The sequence below is a fragment of the Nannospalax galili genome, unplaced genomic scaffold, assembly GCF_000622305.1.
Source record: "Nannospalax galili isolate Female #2095 unplaced genomic scaffold, S.galili_v1.0 scaffold1051, whole genome shotgun sequence".
Classification (NCBI taxonomy): domain Eukaryota; kingdom Metazoa; phylum Chordata; class Mammalia; order Rodentia; family Spalacidae; genus Nannospalax; species Nannospalax galili.
The window spans coordinates 6,981,117-6,996,410 of NW_008331995.1; the positions used below are offsets into that span (position 1 = coordinate 6,981,117).

Below are 15,294 nucleotides of genomic sequence, written 5' to 3' on the forward strand. Positions count from 1 at the left end.
ATATATATATATGCAGTGCCTGAGGAGGCCAGAAGAGGGTATTGGTTCTCCTGGGACTGGAGTTATGGATGATGATTAGCTACCACGTAGGTGCTGGGAACTGAACGTGGGTCCTCTGCAAACACCAGTGCTCTTAAGTGCTGAATCATCTCTCCAGCCCTGGAGCCAGGGTTTTTGACTGCTGTGACCCAGGAAGATATCTAGAAGAAGGCCATAAATCCCAGGGTGCAAAAGGAAGAGGGTAGTCCATGTCCTTCAAGGAAATCATACATACCTTCCCTCCATATTCTCTCTCTCTCTCTCTCTCTCTCTCTCTCGTGTGTGTGTGTGTGTGTGTGTGTGTGTGTGTGTGATGTATGCATACATGTGGAGGCTAGAGGAGGACGTCACGTGTCCTGCTCCATCACTCTGTCTTATTCCCTTGAGACAGGGACTCTCACTGAACCCGGAGCTACGCTGACAGCGTCGGGCCTTTGTCTCACCAAGTGCTGGAGTTACAGGTACATGTGGTCAGACCCAGCTTTTTCTGAGTGCTTAGGATTAGAACTCAGGTCCTTATGATTACATAGCAAGTGTTCTTACTCAGTAAGCCATCTCTCACCACCCCTCTTTCTTTCTTGATAGGGCCTCACTATATGGTCTAGGTTGGCCTTGAATTTTTTTGTTTGTTGTTTGTTTGAGGCAGGTTTCCCCTGTAGCCTCAGTTGACTTGAGACCAGGCTAGCCTCCATCTCACAGAGATCCACCTGCCTGTGCCTCCTGAGTGCTGGGATTAAAGGCATGCATTACCATGCCCTGCTCTGGCCTTGAAACTTTGGTACACCTTGCCTCTACCTTCCAAGGGCCGGGATTATAGGTTGGCAGTGCCACACCCAGCTCTGTTTCCTTTCTTTCTGAAGCAAGTCTTTGAAGCCAGAATGTGTGTGGATAAGGTGCACTGGGCTTGGGACTTCCCAGAGGCTATCCTAGTGGCCTGGAACCTCCTTTTCATGAGCATAAGGCCCCATGAGCCTTAGAGCCCAAGGAGCTGCTGACACCGAAGTCTTAAGTCCCGTTCCTCCTCTGTGGAGTGTCCTTCAGTGGCCAGAGCTGCATCACCTGCACTGAGACTCACAGGGCTTACCTGTGATCTTTCCCCTTGCTGGTGTCTTCATACTGGGTACAGGCACCATGTTCATTCCTGTGTGAACTTGGGTCCAAGTGACACTTGCCCAGAATGTTGTCTCCTGTCCTCCCTGGACTCTACATGTCTGACTCGGTTCTGAAGACACTCCTGTGAGATTACTCCAGTCCCCTACAAAGCTGCCCTCTGCACTATTTTATCAGCAGGGCTACAAGCAGGAGGACAAAGTTTCTGTTTCATGTATGTCTGTGCTTTGGGCTCTGTATGCCTTACTTGATGTACTTCAAGTATACAGTACCTCTATCGTATACTAGGTGCCTTACATGGTACCTGCCATGTAACTGCTATTGTTATATTCGTGCTTACAGATGTGAAATGTGTCAGCGATGCCAAGTCACTGCTGTAGGACCACACAGCCACACAGGAGTCTATGATTCTTGCCCCTGCCTCCCTCTTAGCCCTAAGCTTGTACCCCTTTTCTCCTCCTGCTTTCTACCCTCTAGCCACAATGGCTCCCTCTACCTTTATCTAAAAGCAAACTAAGCTAGACAGAGTGATAGACACCTATAATCCCAGCATTTGGCTAGAGGCAGAAGGATCAGCAGTTCAAGACCAGCCTGGGCTTCTTGGGGCCCTGCCTCAAACAAAGAAAATAAAGATTAAAAAAAAAAAAAAACGCACAAAAGCAAACTAAAACCAAACAAAATAAACTACAAAAGTCAAACTTGGTTGGATCTTTGGATATTTTACTGGCTTTTGTTTGAACTACATCTCCAAAGCTTTGCAGAGCTGGTTCTTGCTTTTGAATGCATGGCACCTTCTGGAAGTCATGTTGGTCCATTCTGTCTAAAAGTCCCCCCACCAGCTTTTTTCATATGGCCTCTTATTATAGTCTTTGGTGCACTTACAGTTCCTGGTATTTTCTCATCATCTCTTTCCTTGCTTGTTATGCTAGACAGTACCAGTGCAATAGAAACTCCTTGAGGGCAGGGACCTTGTCTGCATTGCTGACCGCTAGATCCCTGGGACCTAGACTACCAACTGGTAGATAGCAGGCACTCAGGAAATATGTACTGAATAAATTACTTGAGTATTCAGACTTTTAGCCTCAACTTTATGAGACCTCTTCCTAACTTATAGTGCTTATAGAAATTGCAGTTTCTAGCATTTGACTTAGTTATTATGTATTTATGGCCATATTTCTTATACTGTTCGCCATTCTTTCATTTACACCCAGAGTCTGCCTGTGTGTGCAGCTGTTTCGTCACTGCTTCATGGGAACTGGTTGTGGCTTTCTGGCTAGAACTTGTGGCCAATGGACACCTGCGTTTCTTGTTTTATCCAGCAGAGGGCAGATCATCAAGCGCCTCCCAAGTAGCTGTTTGAAGGGAGGAGGGTGATGTCAGTGCACATTTTTTCTTTCTTTTTTTGTTGAACCCTTTTAACTAAACATTCTGTGTCTATGATAAATTTCTTTAGTTTTTTTTTTTTTTTTTAAACAGGTTTTAACAGCTAAGTCTTTAAGGTTTTGTTCAGCCTTTCTGGAGGTCCCGGGCTGATAGTCCCCCTGGGCTAGAAATCATTAGGGGCCACAAGGTGTTAAAAAACAAATTAACTCCTTTTGGGGACTAGAGAGATGGCTCAGAGGTTAAGAACACTGACTGTTCTTGCAGAAAACTCGGGTTCGAATCCCAGTACCCACATGGCAGCTAACTACTGTGTGTAACTCCAGTTCCAGGGGATCCGACAGCCTCTTCTGTCCTTTGAGGGCATTTATTGCATGACATGGGTGCACTTACCTACGTGCTGGCAATACATGCATACACATAAAATAAAAGTAGTAAATAAAATATTTTTTAAAAATTAACTCCTCTAGATTATTTTCCACCTGGTTTTACCGCACAACTGAAAAACCACTTAAATGGAGTTATGGAAAGAACGTTGACTGGTTGGCCAGTGTATTTTGGTATTTTGTGTCTGGAACTCATTTTCTTGAATTTTAATATTTGAGGAACTCTTTGGAAATTATTTCCAGAAAAGGGAAGGATTCCTCTCATTATGTATCAAACCACCTATCATGTAGACAAATTAGGTTGACATAAAACAGACATAGACACACACAGACACACACACACATCATCATCATCATCATCCAACATGTTAACATAAAAAATGGAAATAAAAGAAGAAAAACTTAAAATTCAATGGCAACATAAAAGAGACCTAGATTGTAGGCAAAAAGTTCATTCTATATTAAACTGTACTTTTTTTTTAGGTGGGTCACAAACTGACCTTTAAACTTTCTGGCCATCAATACTAAAACATCAATTAGCTTCAAGAAACAAGTGAATAATAACCTAGTATTTCCATCACTGACACATGAAGTGAATTGGCAAGTATTACTACATTCAAAGGCGTGGAGACAGACTGAGATTAGGAGCAACAGACTCATCAACGCAATATTTTCTCCCTCCCTTCCTTCTTCCTTCCTTCCTCCCTTCCTCCCTTCCTTTCTTTCTTCCCTTTCTCCCTCCCTCCCTTCCTCCCTTCTTCCCTTCTTTTCTTTCTTCCCTTCCTCCCTCCCTCCCTCCCTCCCTTCTTTTCTTTCTTCCCTTTCTCCCTCCCTCCCTACTTCCCTCCCTGCCCCATCCCTTCTTTCCATCTTTCCTTTCTCTTTTTTCTCTTTTTGAGCATGGGTCCCACTGTATACCCCTAGCTGGCGTGGAGTTCATGATGTAGACCAGGATAACTCATTATATAGATAAGGACAGCTCATTATGTAGACCAGGGTAGCAGTTTAGCCTAGAACTTGCTTCAATCCCCTGCCTCTACTTCCTGAACCCTGAAATTACAGGCACGAGCCCCACACCTGGAAATATTTTGAGCTCTTTAAATCAATATTCTGGGCTGGAGAGATGGCCCAGCAGTTAAGAGCACTGGCTGCTCTTGCAGAGGACCCGGGTTCAATTCCCAGTACCCAAATGGCAGCCTACAACCGTCTGTAACTCCAGTTCCAGGGGAATCTGACGCCACCTTTTGATTCTGTGAGCATGACAAGGGTGCACTTATATACATGCAGGCAATACACTCATACACATAAAATAAAAATAATAAAATATTTTTTAAAAAATCAATATTTATTTTCTTCTTTCTTTGCAGTACTTGTAGGAAAAAAAAAAACAAACCCAAATTGAGAAACTTGTAACTAAAAAAAGATGCAAATACTTCCCTCTTTTTTGTTAATCATGAGAGACAGCAAGTAGGTAGTCCAGGCGAAAGGTAAAGAAATGAACACTTAAAAGACTTACGTGTCGTCTATAAATGTTATTCCAAAGTACTCCTTTTCTTTCAGGTTGAAATGCGAAGCCACGAGGTCCAGCAACTCTCTTGATAAAAGTTTGGGCTGTCAAAACACAAATCTGTTTAGTAGCAATTCGCTTGCCTGTCTGTCTTCCTGTTTTTTTTTTTGTTGTTGTTGTTTTTTTCTCTAAACAGTTGAAAGTATTTTTTGCTTGCTTGTTTGATTTTTAAATACCTGCCTCCCATTGGCTGACTTTCATCTAGGCATTGTGGAAAGGAAAGGAGATGGAAATGCGAATTTTAATGAGATACCTACATTGTCCTGTGTCTGCAACTCCCTTAAGTACCTGACTTTTTCCCTTAAGGTAACAGCATGATCACCAATAAATGGGTGTTGTGGCAAAATACTCTTGTACAGAGCCTGATGCCAGTGACCAACACAAAGACCATTAAAAACTTTAATGCCTATGACACTGTCAATAAATATGGGAATAATTTTGTTTGGTTGTGACCAGTTGAAGAGGTTTAGGACATTGGAGGACTATAGAAAGAACTAACGATGAAAATAACATTGAAAGTTACTATAAATTGTGTTGAAATTACAGTTGTTATCTCATTTAATCTTTACCAGCCCGTGAGGTAGGGCTTTGTGCTTTTACTCAGATGAGCCAAACCAAGACCAACATCAAGGCCTTGCTACACACTGAGCCCAGTTCTGCTTCCCTCCAAAGCCTGCCTGTCCATTGAAGCAATTGTACCCATTCCTTATACCATTATCACCACCATGTACTGAGCACCCAGGTAGGGAAGTAACTAATCAATGAGATTTGGGGATTCCATGGGTCTGGTGGGAAGAAATGCAGTTTGGAATCTGCTGGAGTGTTCAACTGATGACTGATGCTGGTCTTGCAGGGGCTGGGGAATCAGGGGACCACTGAAGGGCAGACTGGATGGCTCCCTTCTGAACCCTGAGCCTTACAGTACAGGGAATGCGGTGATGATGGTCTGAAGATTGGATGTTTGCTATTAGAGAAGAAAAAATGGGGAGGAAGAGAGAGACAGGAAGGGGAAGATAGGAAGAAAGAGAGGAGAGAGAAAACAGGAAAAAAGAAAAAGTCAGGAAAGGAAAAGGACAGGAGAGAAAGGGGGAGAAGAAAAGAAAGGAACAAAGTGAGCTGAAATTTGGACTAAGTTGCACTGTGATGAACTACTATTCATTCTAATTGGAGCATGGGCACAGGGGATGGGAGACAAAGGAAAGCAGGCTTGGTCTCGGAGAGACATGTAGGTCAGCCATAGGTGTAGCTTGTCTACAGGAATTTCAACCATTTATTAAGACTTTTGGTCCAGGTGTTAGGCAAATAGAAAACAACCAACAAGTCAAATATACCCACTCATATTTACATGTTTACAAGAGCCTCCAAGCATACACAAACCAGCGTGCCTTAACCATAACCTTGTCAATAAGACTAGGCTACAGTAACTCATGTACAGACCAATGCCATCCCTTTGGTCTTGATCACTACACTCCGAGGCACTGGATTCTAGGCACAGTTAGGTGAGCAGCCTGGACAAAGGCCAACAGACTCCAAGGGAAGCCTGAAGAGGCTCTCTCTATGTGGGACACTTACCTGAACCAGCAGCTCCAATTTCCTGTCATCCAGCAGGTGTACCTGGCAGTGCCTGCCTTCTGTCATCTATGGGGACAAAAAAGCAAAAGTGGTGTGAGAGTTCCACCTGCCAGCAAACTGCATACTCACCTTATTGTTTCTATGTGGTATGCTCAGTTGAATTTGTTAATGGGCTTGCCAGAAGCAGACTTACTACAGATTTGCATTCATGTCCAACCTGTGGCCCATGGGCCACATGTGGTTAAGAATGACTATGAACATGGTCCAACACAAAATTGTAAACTTAAATCATTATGGGATTAAAAAAAATGACTGGATTCAGTTTTCAAACATAGATTTTGTAGATGACAGCATTGTATCGTAATGTCAAAAGGCTGGACAAGCCTGGGAATAATCACATGGATTTAAAATGGGGGAAAGATGGGACCAGAGAGATGACTCGGTGGTTAAGAGCACTGACTGCTCTTGCAGAGGACCTGGGTTCAGTTCCCAGCACCCACATGGTAGCTAACAACCAAACCATCTATAACTCCAGTTTCAGGGGATCCCACACCCTCATCTGCCTTCCTTAGGCACTGTATGCACATGATGCTCTTACATACATGCAGGCAAAACACTTATACTCATAAAAATAAGATAAGAAAAAGATGAAAAGCAAAGACTACTCACTATATGGGGAAACCCAACAAAGCCTATGCAATACACCACATTCAAACAGTGAAGAGGAGATCACACCAAGAAGCAGTTCTCTCAGAAGAGAGCATCTCGTTTTCCCTTGAGTCACAATTACATTTTTCAAATAGAAGCACCTTTCATCAGGACCGTGTCTTAGTAAATACAATATATCATAATACAAGAAGCAGATCATGACACTACAGTTCAGATGCAAATACTCACCTTTTGAACACTCAACTCCCTTTCAATATGTCACCATTTATAGACAGCAGTTAAAGCATACAGTTAACAGTCTGACATATCAATTCTCAATATGTATTATTTTACTTCAAATTTCAGTGCTAGGAGATATTCATTGTAAAATGTATGTCCCTCCCCTGATGAACTCTATTCCAGGCCCTCTCATCTGCAGGTATAACCACCCTGTCCGTTTGAGGAGAATCATGAAGGCCACCTCTATGTGCAGTTTCAGATGTGAACATTTCTAGATGATTCTTATGTTTTTTCTTTTCTTTCTTTTTAAGACAAGGTCTTACTATGTAGTCCAGGCAAAGGAAGCAGGATGATCACTCTGAGTTCAAGGCTAGCCAGAGCTACGAAGTCAATGTGACAACTTGCATCAAAAAATCAAACTTAACTAAAACAAAACAAAACAAAACAATACAATCCCATGGAAACAAACAAAAAAATAGAGAAAAAAAGAGAAAAATCATTTTTAGCTGTCTGTATTGTAAGGGGAAATAAAGAAATGTGTTGGTTTAAATCATTTACTTGTTTTGTAAAACCACTCATAAGAACCAATTCTCAAAAAAAAAAAATCCTCAAAAATCATATGAATCCATTAAGGAAAATACCACAAATAATAAAATAGTCCAAGTTACTCTGTTGTTACATAGTCCAAATACATTTATTTCTAGACTTCTTCCAGCCAATAAACTCTTTTTCTTTTCCCTCCTCCTCCTCCTCCTCCTCCTCCTCCTCCTCCTCTTCTCTCCTCCTCCTCCTTCTTTTTGTTTTCTGTTTTTTTGAGACAGGGTCTCACTGTGTAGCTTTATATAGATCAGGCTGGCTTTGAACTCACAGAGATCTACCTGCCTCTGACTCCTGAGTGCTGGGATTAAAGTTGAGTGCCCCCATGCCCAGTTACATTCCTTTTCTTCATACACAATTTTTTTCTAGATTTAAAACATATTTGAAACATATAATGATCCTGTAGATCAGGCTGGTTTCTAGCATTTTTGTAGCCATGAATGACCTTGAGCTGTTCTTCCTGTCTCTGCCTCCCAGCAGCTGGATTATTCTAGACAATTAATGAATATCTTTTTGATGTTCTAGCCATCTCATGACATACCAGGCAATGGTGCACAACTTGATCTCAGCTGAATGAGCCACCTGCCCCAGCTGAGCCAACCGGAGTTTCATTCCAGAGAATGTGGAATTGACTATGAACAGTTGGTTGCTGCGGGGCTGTCACTGTGTCACTGAGACTCTCACACTGTGAGAGAAATTCTGCAGGAAGAATGAGGAAGACAAGCAGCTAGAATGAGGCATGAGAAACCAAGTGGCTGATGGGAAAGCTTCAGGGCCGCTGTTGGGCTTTCTACCATCCTTCCAGTCAGTTCTCATGCTGTGGCAGTTCCTGTCAACCCACGAAACAGCCAAGAGTACCAGGATATCCGACTTTAATTGGACTCCACTTCCTCAAGCAAGAATGTCTTCATAAGACACTCCACAGGTTTTGCAGGAGCACATGTGGGGGTGTGCCCATGCTTGGGTGCCCATCTGCATGGCGGGCATGTGAAGTCATAGGACAAGTTCAGGGGTATCAGTCTTCAGGTGCCCTTCGCTTTTTGTTGGACACAGGGTCTCCCATTGGCCTGGGACTTCACCACTTAGGCGGGGTTAGCTGACCTATGAGCTTATAGGATCCATCTGTTTCTGTATCCCATCCCACATTACTGGGATTACAGGTACTCATCCTTACACCTGCCTTTTTACATGGGTTTTGGGGGTCTCAACTCCACTTGCTAGGCAAGTGCTTGACTGACTGTGACTTCTCCCTAGCCCACATGCCACAGGTTACTTAACTAAACCAAAACAACTGGTTTCCCAAGGTGAGACTCCCACATGATGCCCCTGATATGCTAAGGTTGCATGACCATCATCAGTGATGCTGCCATGGACAGGACAGCAATATTGCCCTCAGAGAGACTGACATCCAGGAGGGCAGTAGCAGACACTTCCCTGTATGGAGTGATGAGGGCAGAGGACGAGGGCAGGAGGAGAACAAGCTGCGGCTGTGTGTCCATGCTCCAGGCACCCTGTTCAATATTCCTGGAGCCCCTTCCTTTGGGGAAAGACACTTACCAAGGGACACAAGGTGGCTGATTTGATTGTTATGAGGAATAGAAATGCCTACCGTTGTCACTTAAATTGGAGGTTGAAAAGTGAGGGATGCATTTTGTTCATAACAATAATGCTTACGAATAAGTTTTAGTTGATAATATTAGAAATCAGGGGAGGCCATTGTTCTAGTTACTTTCTGTTGCTATGATGCAAACACTGACCAAAACCAACTTGGGAAGGAAAGGGTTTATTTGGCTTACATCTCCGAGGTCACATTTCATCACTAAGGAAACTCAAGGTAGGAACTCAGGGCAGGAACCTGGAGGCAGGAGCTGGAGCACAGACCATGGAGGAACACTGCTTACTGGCTTGCTTCCCTGGCCTCTGCTCAGCCTGCTTTCTTATATAACACAGGACCATCTGCTCCGGGGTGGCACCACCTACAGTGGGCTGGGCCCTCCCACATCACTCAACAATCAAGAAAATGCCCCACGGACATGGCTATAGGCCAATCCAATGGAGGAAATTCCTCAATTGAGATTCCCTCTGCCCAGGTGAGACAAGTTGACAACTAAAGCTGTCCAGCACAACCATGTAACGCAAATTCTCATGAAGAGTTTCTTTGACTAGGGGAAAGATTTGAGAACAGCAGGCTTGACTTCCTCCACGGCAGCATTTGGCCAGTGTAGAGCAGAGAAGCTCCCTCTTTGGATGGGCTTTGTCTCTGGTTCACCCAAGTGTATGACCTGCTGGGACCCAAGGTGTTCTGTCATGAGTGTGAGCAATCCCTGATTCAGTAAGGCCACATGGTACCAGGAAAGTGACACCAGCCTCAACGGAGGCCCTGCTGAGTACCAGGGTGGTTAATCTGGATCATTAACTTGACTGGATTAGTAAATACCTATGTTAGTAAAGCACATTTCTGGGTAGGTCTCTGAGAATGTTTCTAGAGAACATTAGATCATGAGGGTGCTGACCTAATGAATGGATTAATCCTTTGATGGATTCATGGAGTGTGATGGCATCATCAGGAGGTGGCAAAAGGTTGGAGGCAGTGTTATGTTGGGGAAGTAGGTGGTGCAATTTTGGAGTCTATATTTTGTCTGCCCCCTTCCTGTATGTGCCCTTTGCCCTGCTTTCTGGCTGCAGTGGGTTGAAGGAAACTTTCCATAACAGGTTCCTAGTACCATGATGCTTTGTCCAAATGCATGCGGCCAAGATCATGCACTGAGCAACCCGACGCTGAGCACAAATGAATCCCCCTTGCCTTAAATTATGTCAGGTGGTTTGGTCACAGCAGTGCAAAAGTAACTAATACAATGTTCAACACTTAATTATAGTCAACATGGAAGGTTTTCAACCTATGAAGAAACCTAAGCCAGTAACACACTCATCGTAAGCAGCAGCAATCAAGGCCTGAGGAGTGAAGTTGTTTGCATGGAATTTCCTAGCCAGGTAGACTCTGCTCAACACCACACAGGCTAGTGTGCACAGATACACACACACACACAGACACACACACTCACTCACTCACATGTACGTGAAGTTCTGAGTATTGAATGTAGTACCTTATGCATGTTAGACAAGTGCTCTGCCACTGTCCTATACCTCCAGCCCTCCATGTGGTGTTATTGCTTACCAGCTGTACTGCCTTAAGAAGTTACTTCATAGTTCTGAACCTCTCAAGAAATTCTCTGATAGTTTTTAATCAGATACTCTGAGTGAGATAAACCACTCTGAGGTTCATAGTAATCATAGCCCTGTTTTAGCTTCCTTTCTGTAGCTATGATAAAATACTCTAAACAAAAGCAACTAAAGGGTGGAAAGGGTTTATTTAGCTTTCACTTCTAGGTCACAGTTCATCATTTGGACTCGAAGGAGAAACCATGGAGGAATGCTACTTGCTGGCTAGTTCATGGGCTCATATTTAGGTAGCCTTCTTATGTAGCCCAGGACCAGGCTAGTCACAATGGGCTGGGCCCTCCTACACTCATTAACAATCAAGACAATCCTTCATAGAGATGACCACAGGTCAACCTGATAAAGACAATAATTCAACTGAGACTCTTTGTTTTCAGGTGATTGTAGGCTGTGCCAAGTTGGTAGTTAATACTAACTAGGATACCTCCTATTTGTTTTAAAACTGGTGAACAGCTAAACATTTCTGTAATCTTTACATGTTCATTTTAAAGATCAATGTCAGGTAAAATTAATAAGTCAGTTAAAAAGCACATGGGAGAAAATTTCCCCAGAGCTGATATAGAAAGAAATAAGGGAAGAAAAGGGGACTACAGGTTCCTATATGCCTTCAGTGCATCTGCACTGGCTAACAGGAAAAATAGCACTTCACATGGGTACCCTAATAACAGTATTAACAGCACCACTCACGGGCACCCTGTTATCCAGCTCTTCAGTCAGTACTTTACTTATTCAACCCCACAATGCCCTGGGGCAGGTTGCTTGCATCACTCCAATGTCACAAGGGAATCAAAGGCAGAGCATTATCAGCCACAAGACTCATAGTGACAAAATTAGATCCAAACTGAAGACCCCGTTACTTAACCATGTAACATCACACTTGGTCCTGCATCCACACACACTGACACACGTCGGAAAGCCTTCCTGCGCAGACCATGCTCCAAGGATTATATGAGCAGGTAGAAAAGAGACAGACTCATGAAGCAGGCATGAAAATTAATTTCACTTCCAAATGAAAATAATTTCACGAGAGGTACTTAGAATTATGGAGTTTGGAGCTGGAGAAATTGCTCAGTAGTTAAGAGCACTGGCTGCTGTTCCAGATTAACTGGGTTCAAATCCCAGAACCCATATGATGGCCAACAACCATCTGTTACTTCAATTCCAGTGGATCCAACACCCTTCTCTGTCCTCTGTGAGGAGTGCATGAACAGGTGTGCACTTCTATACATGCAGGCAAAATACTCATACATGAAATGAAAATAAATAAAAAAATTAAAAAAGAATTATGGAATTTATAAATAGAATAGGAAAAGTTTCTATTAATGGCTGTTTGCTTGAGATTAGGGGTAAAATAAGGTCAGAGTGACCCAAAGCCACACAAATAGTGAATGCTAGACGGGGACTGAGACTCAGAATTCTGCCTCCTGAGCCAGAGCAAAATTGAGGAACACAAGATGACTCAGCTAAAAAATGCCATCTAAGTAAAATGAGCATTTTCTCAGCAGATCAGTTAAAATATTTAAAAAAATACTCTAACAACAAAAAGAAAACCCTAAGCCAGGCATTTCTCAATTTATTTTAAAATGTGACTACTTCCAATGCTTAATTTTCTAATTTCAACAGTTCTACCGAGGGGATCCATACATGAAATTCCATGAATATATCTCAAATACGGAATCACAAAAACCATAGTTTAGAATAGTTTCAGAATTCACCTCTAGTTGTCAGTGGCAGCAAACAACAGCAATATACATGTGAAGTAAAATCCATATATTTAAACACGATGTTTGGAGACCTTAGCTCAGTACCCTCCACCCAGACTCCACCCACCCTCTCCCACTTCCTCCACAGAGGACTCCAGGAATCTGCAGGTTAGAATGGTGCATTCTGGGTTAGAACTCCCACCTCAGTCAGTTTGCTCCCCAGCTGAGAAGAATGAGTCCTTAGCCTTCAAGAACTGGTAGCTGGCCAGAACGCTTTGTCCAGCAGGTCAGCTGTCATATGAGGAAGACCCACAAGGAAGTGAGAATCTGCTACAGGCTTGACCTCTGCTTCCTAGAGTACCCAGATACAGTAGCCCATGGTGGGCTTCAAGTCTGCAAGGGAACACACTTGTACCCTGGCCCTGGTCTCTCTACCTGACTTAGAAGATGTGAGAGTAGAGCTGGGTGGGAACAAACAAAAAGGCAATTCCAGGCAGGGCAGAATGGACCCACTCGGAATATCTGGGGTCAGATAAAAAAGCAACCGGAAATTGCAAAAAAAAAAGCAACAAGCACCGAAAAAAAAAAAAAAAAAAAAAAAAAAAAAAACCAAACAACAAAAAACCCCAATAAATTCTCATCATGCATATTCAAATATTCCAAAATTTGCAAGAAAAAAAAAAAACCAGAAAAAACAAAAAAAAAAAGAACAACGAACGAAAAAAAAAAAAAAAAAAAAAAAAAAAGAACCCAAACTCCCAGCTGCCTGGGTTTTGCTTTAGCTGCTGTTTGGAACATAGAGACATGAAAGCTTCATAAGGAAGTAGCAGGCATTTCGTGTTCCCTTCTCTTTTCTCTTCCTTGTTCCCTTTTGACCTTCTAGGAGAGCTCAGCAGGAGGGCGCTTCCCTCAAATGACTTCTCAAGGCTTTGTGTCCGGTGACCCAGCGGGGGTGTAACCTGCCATAGGCACGAGGACAAAGCCAGCATTCTGATGAGGGCTGTGCTTCTCATCTAACCTGACAGTGGTCCCATCACTGTGTGGACAGGCCATGGAAAGGATACCATCTAAATACAAACCAGGCCGCTTTACTTTTCTGCTTGGAGCCAGTCAGTCACTTCCCACACAGCCCACTGGGGAACTAAATCTTCACTCTCATGGACATTACCACAAGACAGGGCTGTGATGGTTAATATTGTCAACCGGATCTACAATCACTTAGGAGACAAACCTCTGGGCATGGCTGAGAGGGCCAGATGTTCCCTCTGTCTAGAATGCTCAGCCTCAAGTTCACTCCATCCTTGGATTTTTTTTTTTTTTTTTACCTCTTTCACGTTCATGATTCTATGTTACCTTAGGAGTGCCTTTCCTGTCCTCATGTAAGGTGGAGCCTCCTCTACTCTCACAGGACAGGAGATCGTCATTGTATTGTCCCCTGCTACACCCCCAGGACTTCATGGTAAGAACAGGGTCTACAAAATCTTCCAAATGAGAACTGGAGAGATGTCTCAGTGGGGGAAGCGCTTGCCATGTAAACATGAAGAGCTGAATTTGAATCCTGCATTCATACCTGCAATCCTACCACTCCTATGAGAAGGGAGGTCCAGACAGGAGGATTCCTGGTCACTTGTGAAAGTCGTAGTGACGGAGAGACCCTATCCCAAAACAAGGTGGAAGGGAGAAGGACCTCCGTCCAAGGTTGTGTATGCTACAGCACCCATAAACAGCCCCCACCCTCACCTCTCCACCCCCGCACAAATCTTAGTGAGGGAATGCCTTTGCTGTTTGGAATTTAGGTGCATCCCTGAAACACATTCACAAATGTTTTAAACTAATAGAGCATGAGCCTAGGAGAAGCTGTTCCAAGCAACTCACAAGCCATGGCCCAGAAAACCTGACACACAAAACAACAAGTTTTCCACCCAGAGAACAAGGTAAGCTATTAAACTTCTCATCAGATGAGAGGCTCTGGAGGAATTGGAGCGAGAGAAGGATGGATCTAGGCCGGTCTTACTTTGGGACCTATTGAGTAGATTGAGTTTTATATTTCACCCAGATGATGTCAACCCCAGCAGAACAGGGCTCTTTTATATCATCTTTGGGTGGTGACTGAGTGTGAGCTATTGACACTCTCATCCAGAGAATGACCTACACTGACACAGATGTCTCCAGACACATCAGCTGTGATTTTCCCTTCAGTTTCCTTATGACAGTGCCTGCCCTCCCAGCATGCGACTAGTTTTCTGTGAAGCTCCGATTCCATGGCACACGATCACTGCATTTTCCATGTGCAGTCTCTCCATGTATGTTGCTAACAAGTCTAGGAAGTAGGAAGCATTACCATTCAGCTTCTATAGATTGTAAAATGGAGTCCCAGAGGGGTTGATTATACTGTTGTACTGTGGGGTGAGAATCACAGACTCAGATCATATCAAGGAAGACCCCACCAAGCCCCTGGCAGGCCCAGTGGAAGAGGGAATCGACAAAGCAAGGCAGATGGAGAGAAAGAAAGGAAGGGAGCATAGAAGAGTGGAAAACGAGTGGCCAGGTAGATGGGGAGGAGTAAGGAAAAAGAATCAAGACTTCAGCTTGTTAAAGATGAAATTGAGCTCTCAGTGTAGTGGCGCATGCCTGCAATCCCAGAGACTGGGGAATCTGAGGCAGAAGGTTTGAGAATTCGAGGACAGTCTTGACTAAATCAGGACATCTTGTCAAAACAGACAAACAAGGAAGGAAGGAAGGAAGGAAGGAAGGAAGGAAGGAAGGAAGGAAAGTCAATTAGCTGGAGAGCTGCCAGAAGTTAAGAGCACTTGCT

At 43.5% G+C, this 15,294-nt stretch overlaps 1 protein-coding gene across 2 annotated transcripts in view; it reads right to left on the bottom strand.

Moving 5' to 3' along the window:
• Frmd4b (FERM domain containing 4B) overlaps positions 1-15,294 on the bottom strand; it is a 372,580-nt gene that overhangs the window by 134,583 nt on the left and 222,703 nt on the right. For both annotated transcript variants that reach the window (XM_017796628.2, XM_008827145.3), the window contains 2 exons: positions 6,055-6,120; positions 4,432-4,526 (listed from right to left, as the gene is read on the bottom strand). In XM_017796628.2, the coding sequence (XP_017652117.1) occupies positions 4,432-4,526; positions 6,055-6,120 (161 nt within the window). The remainder of the gene's footprint in view (positions 1-4,431; positions 4,527-6,054; positions 6,121-15,294) is intronic.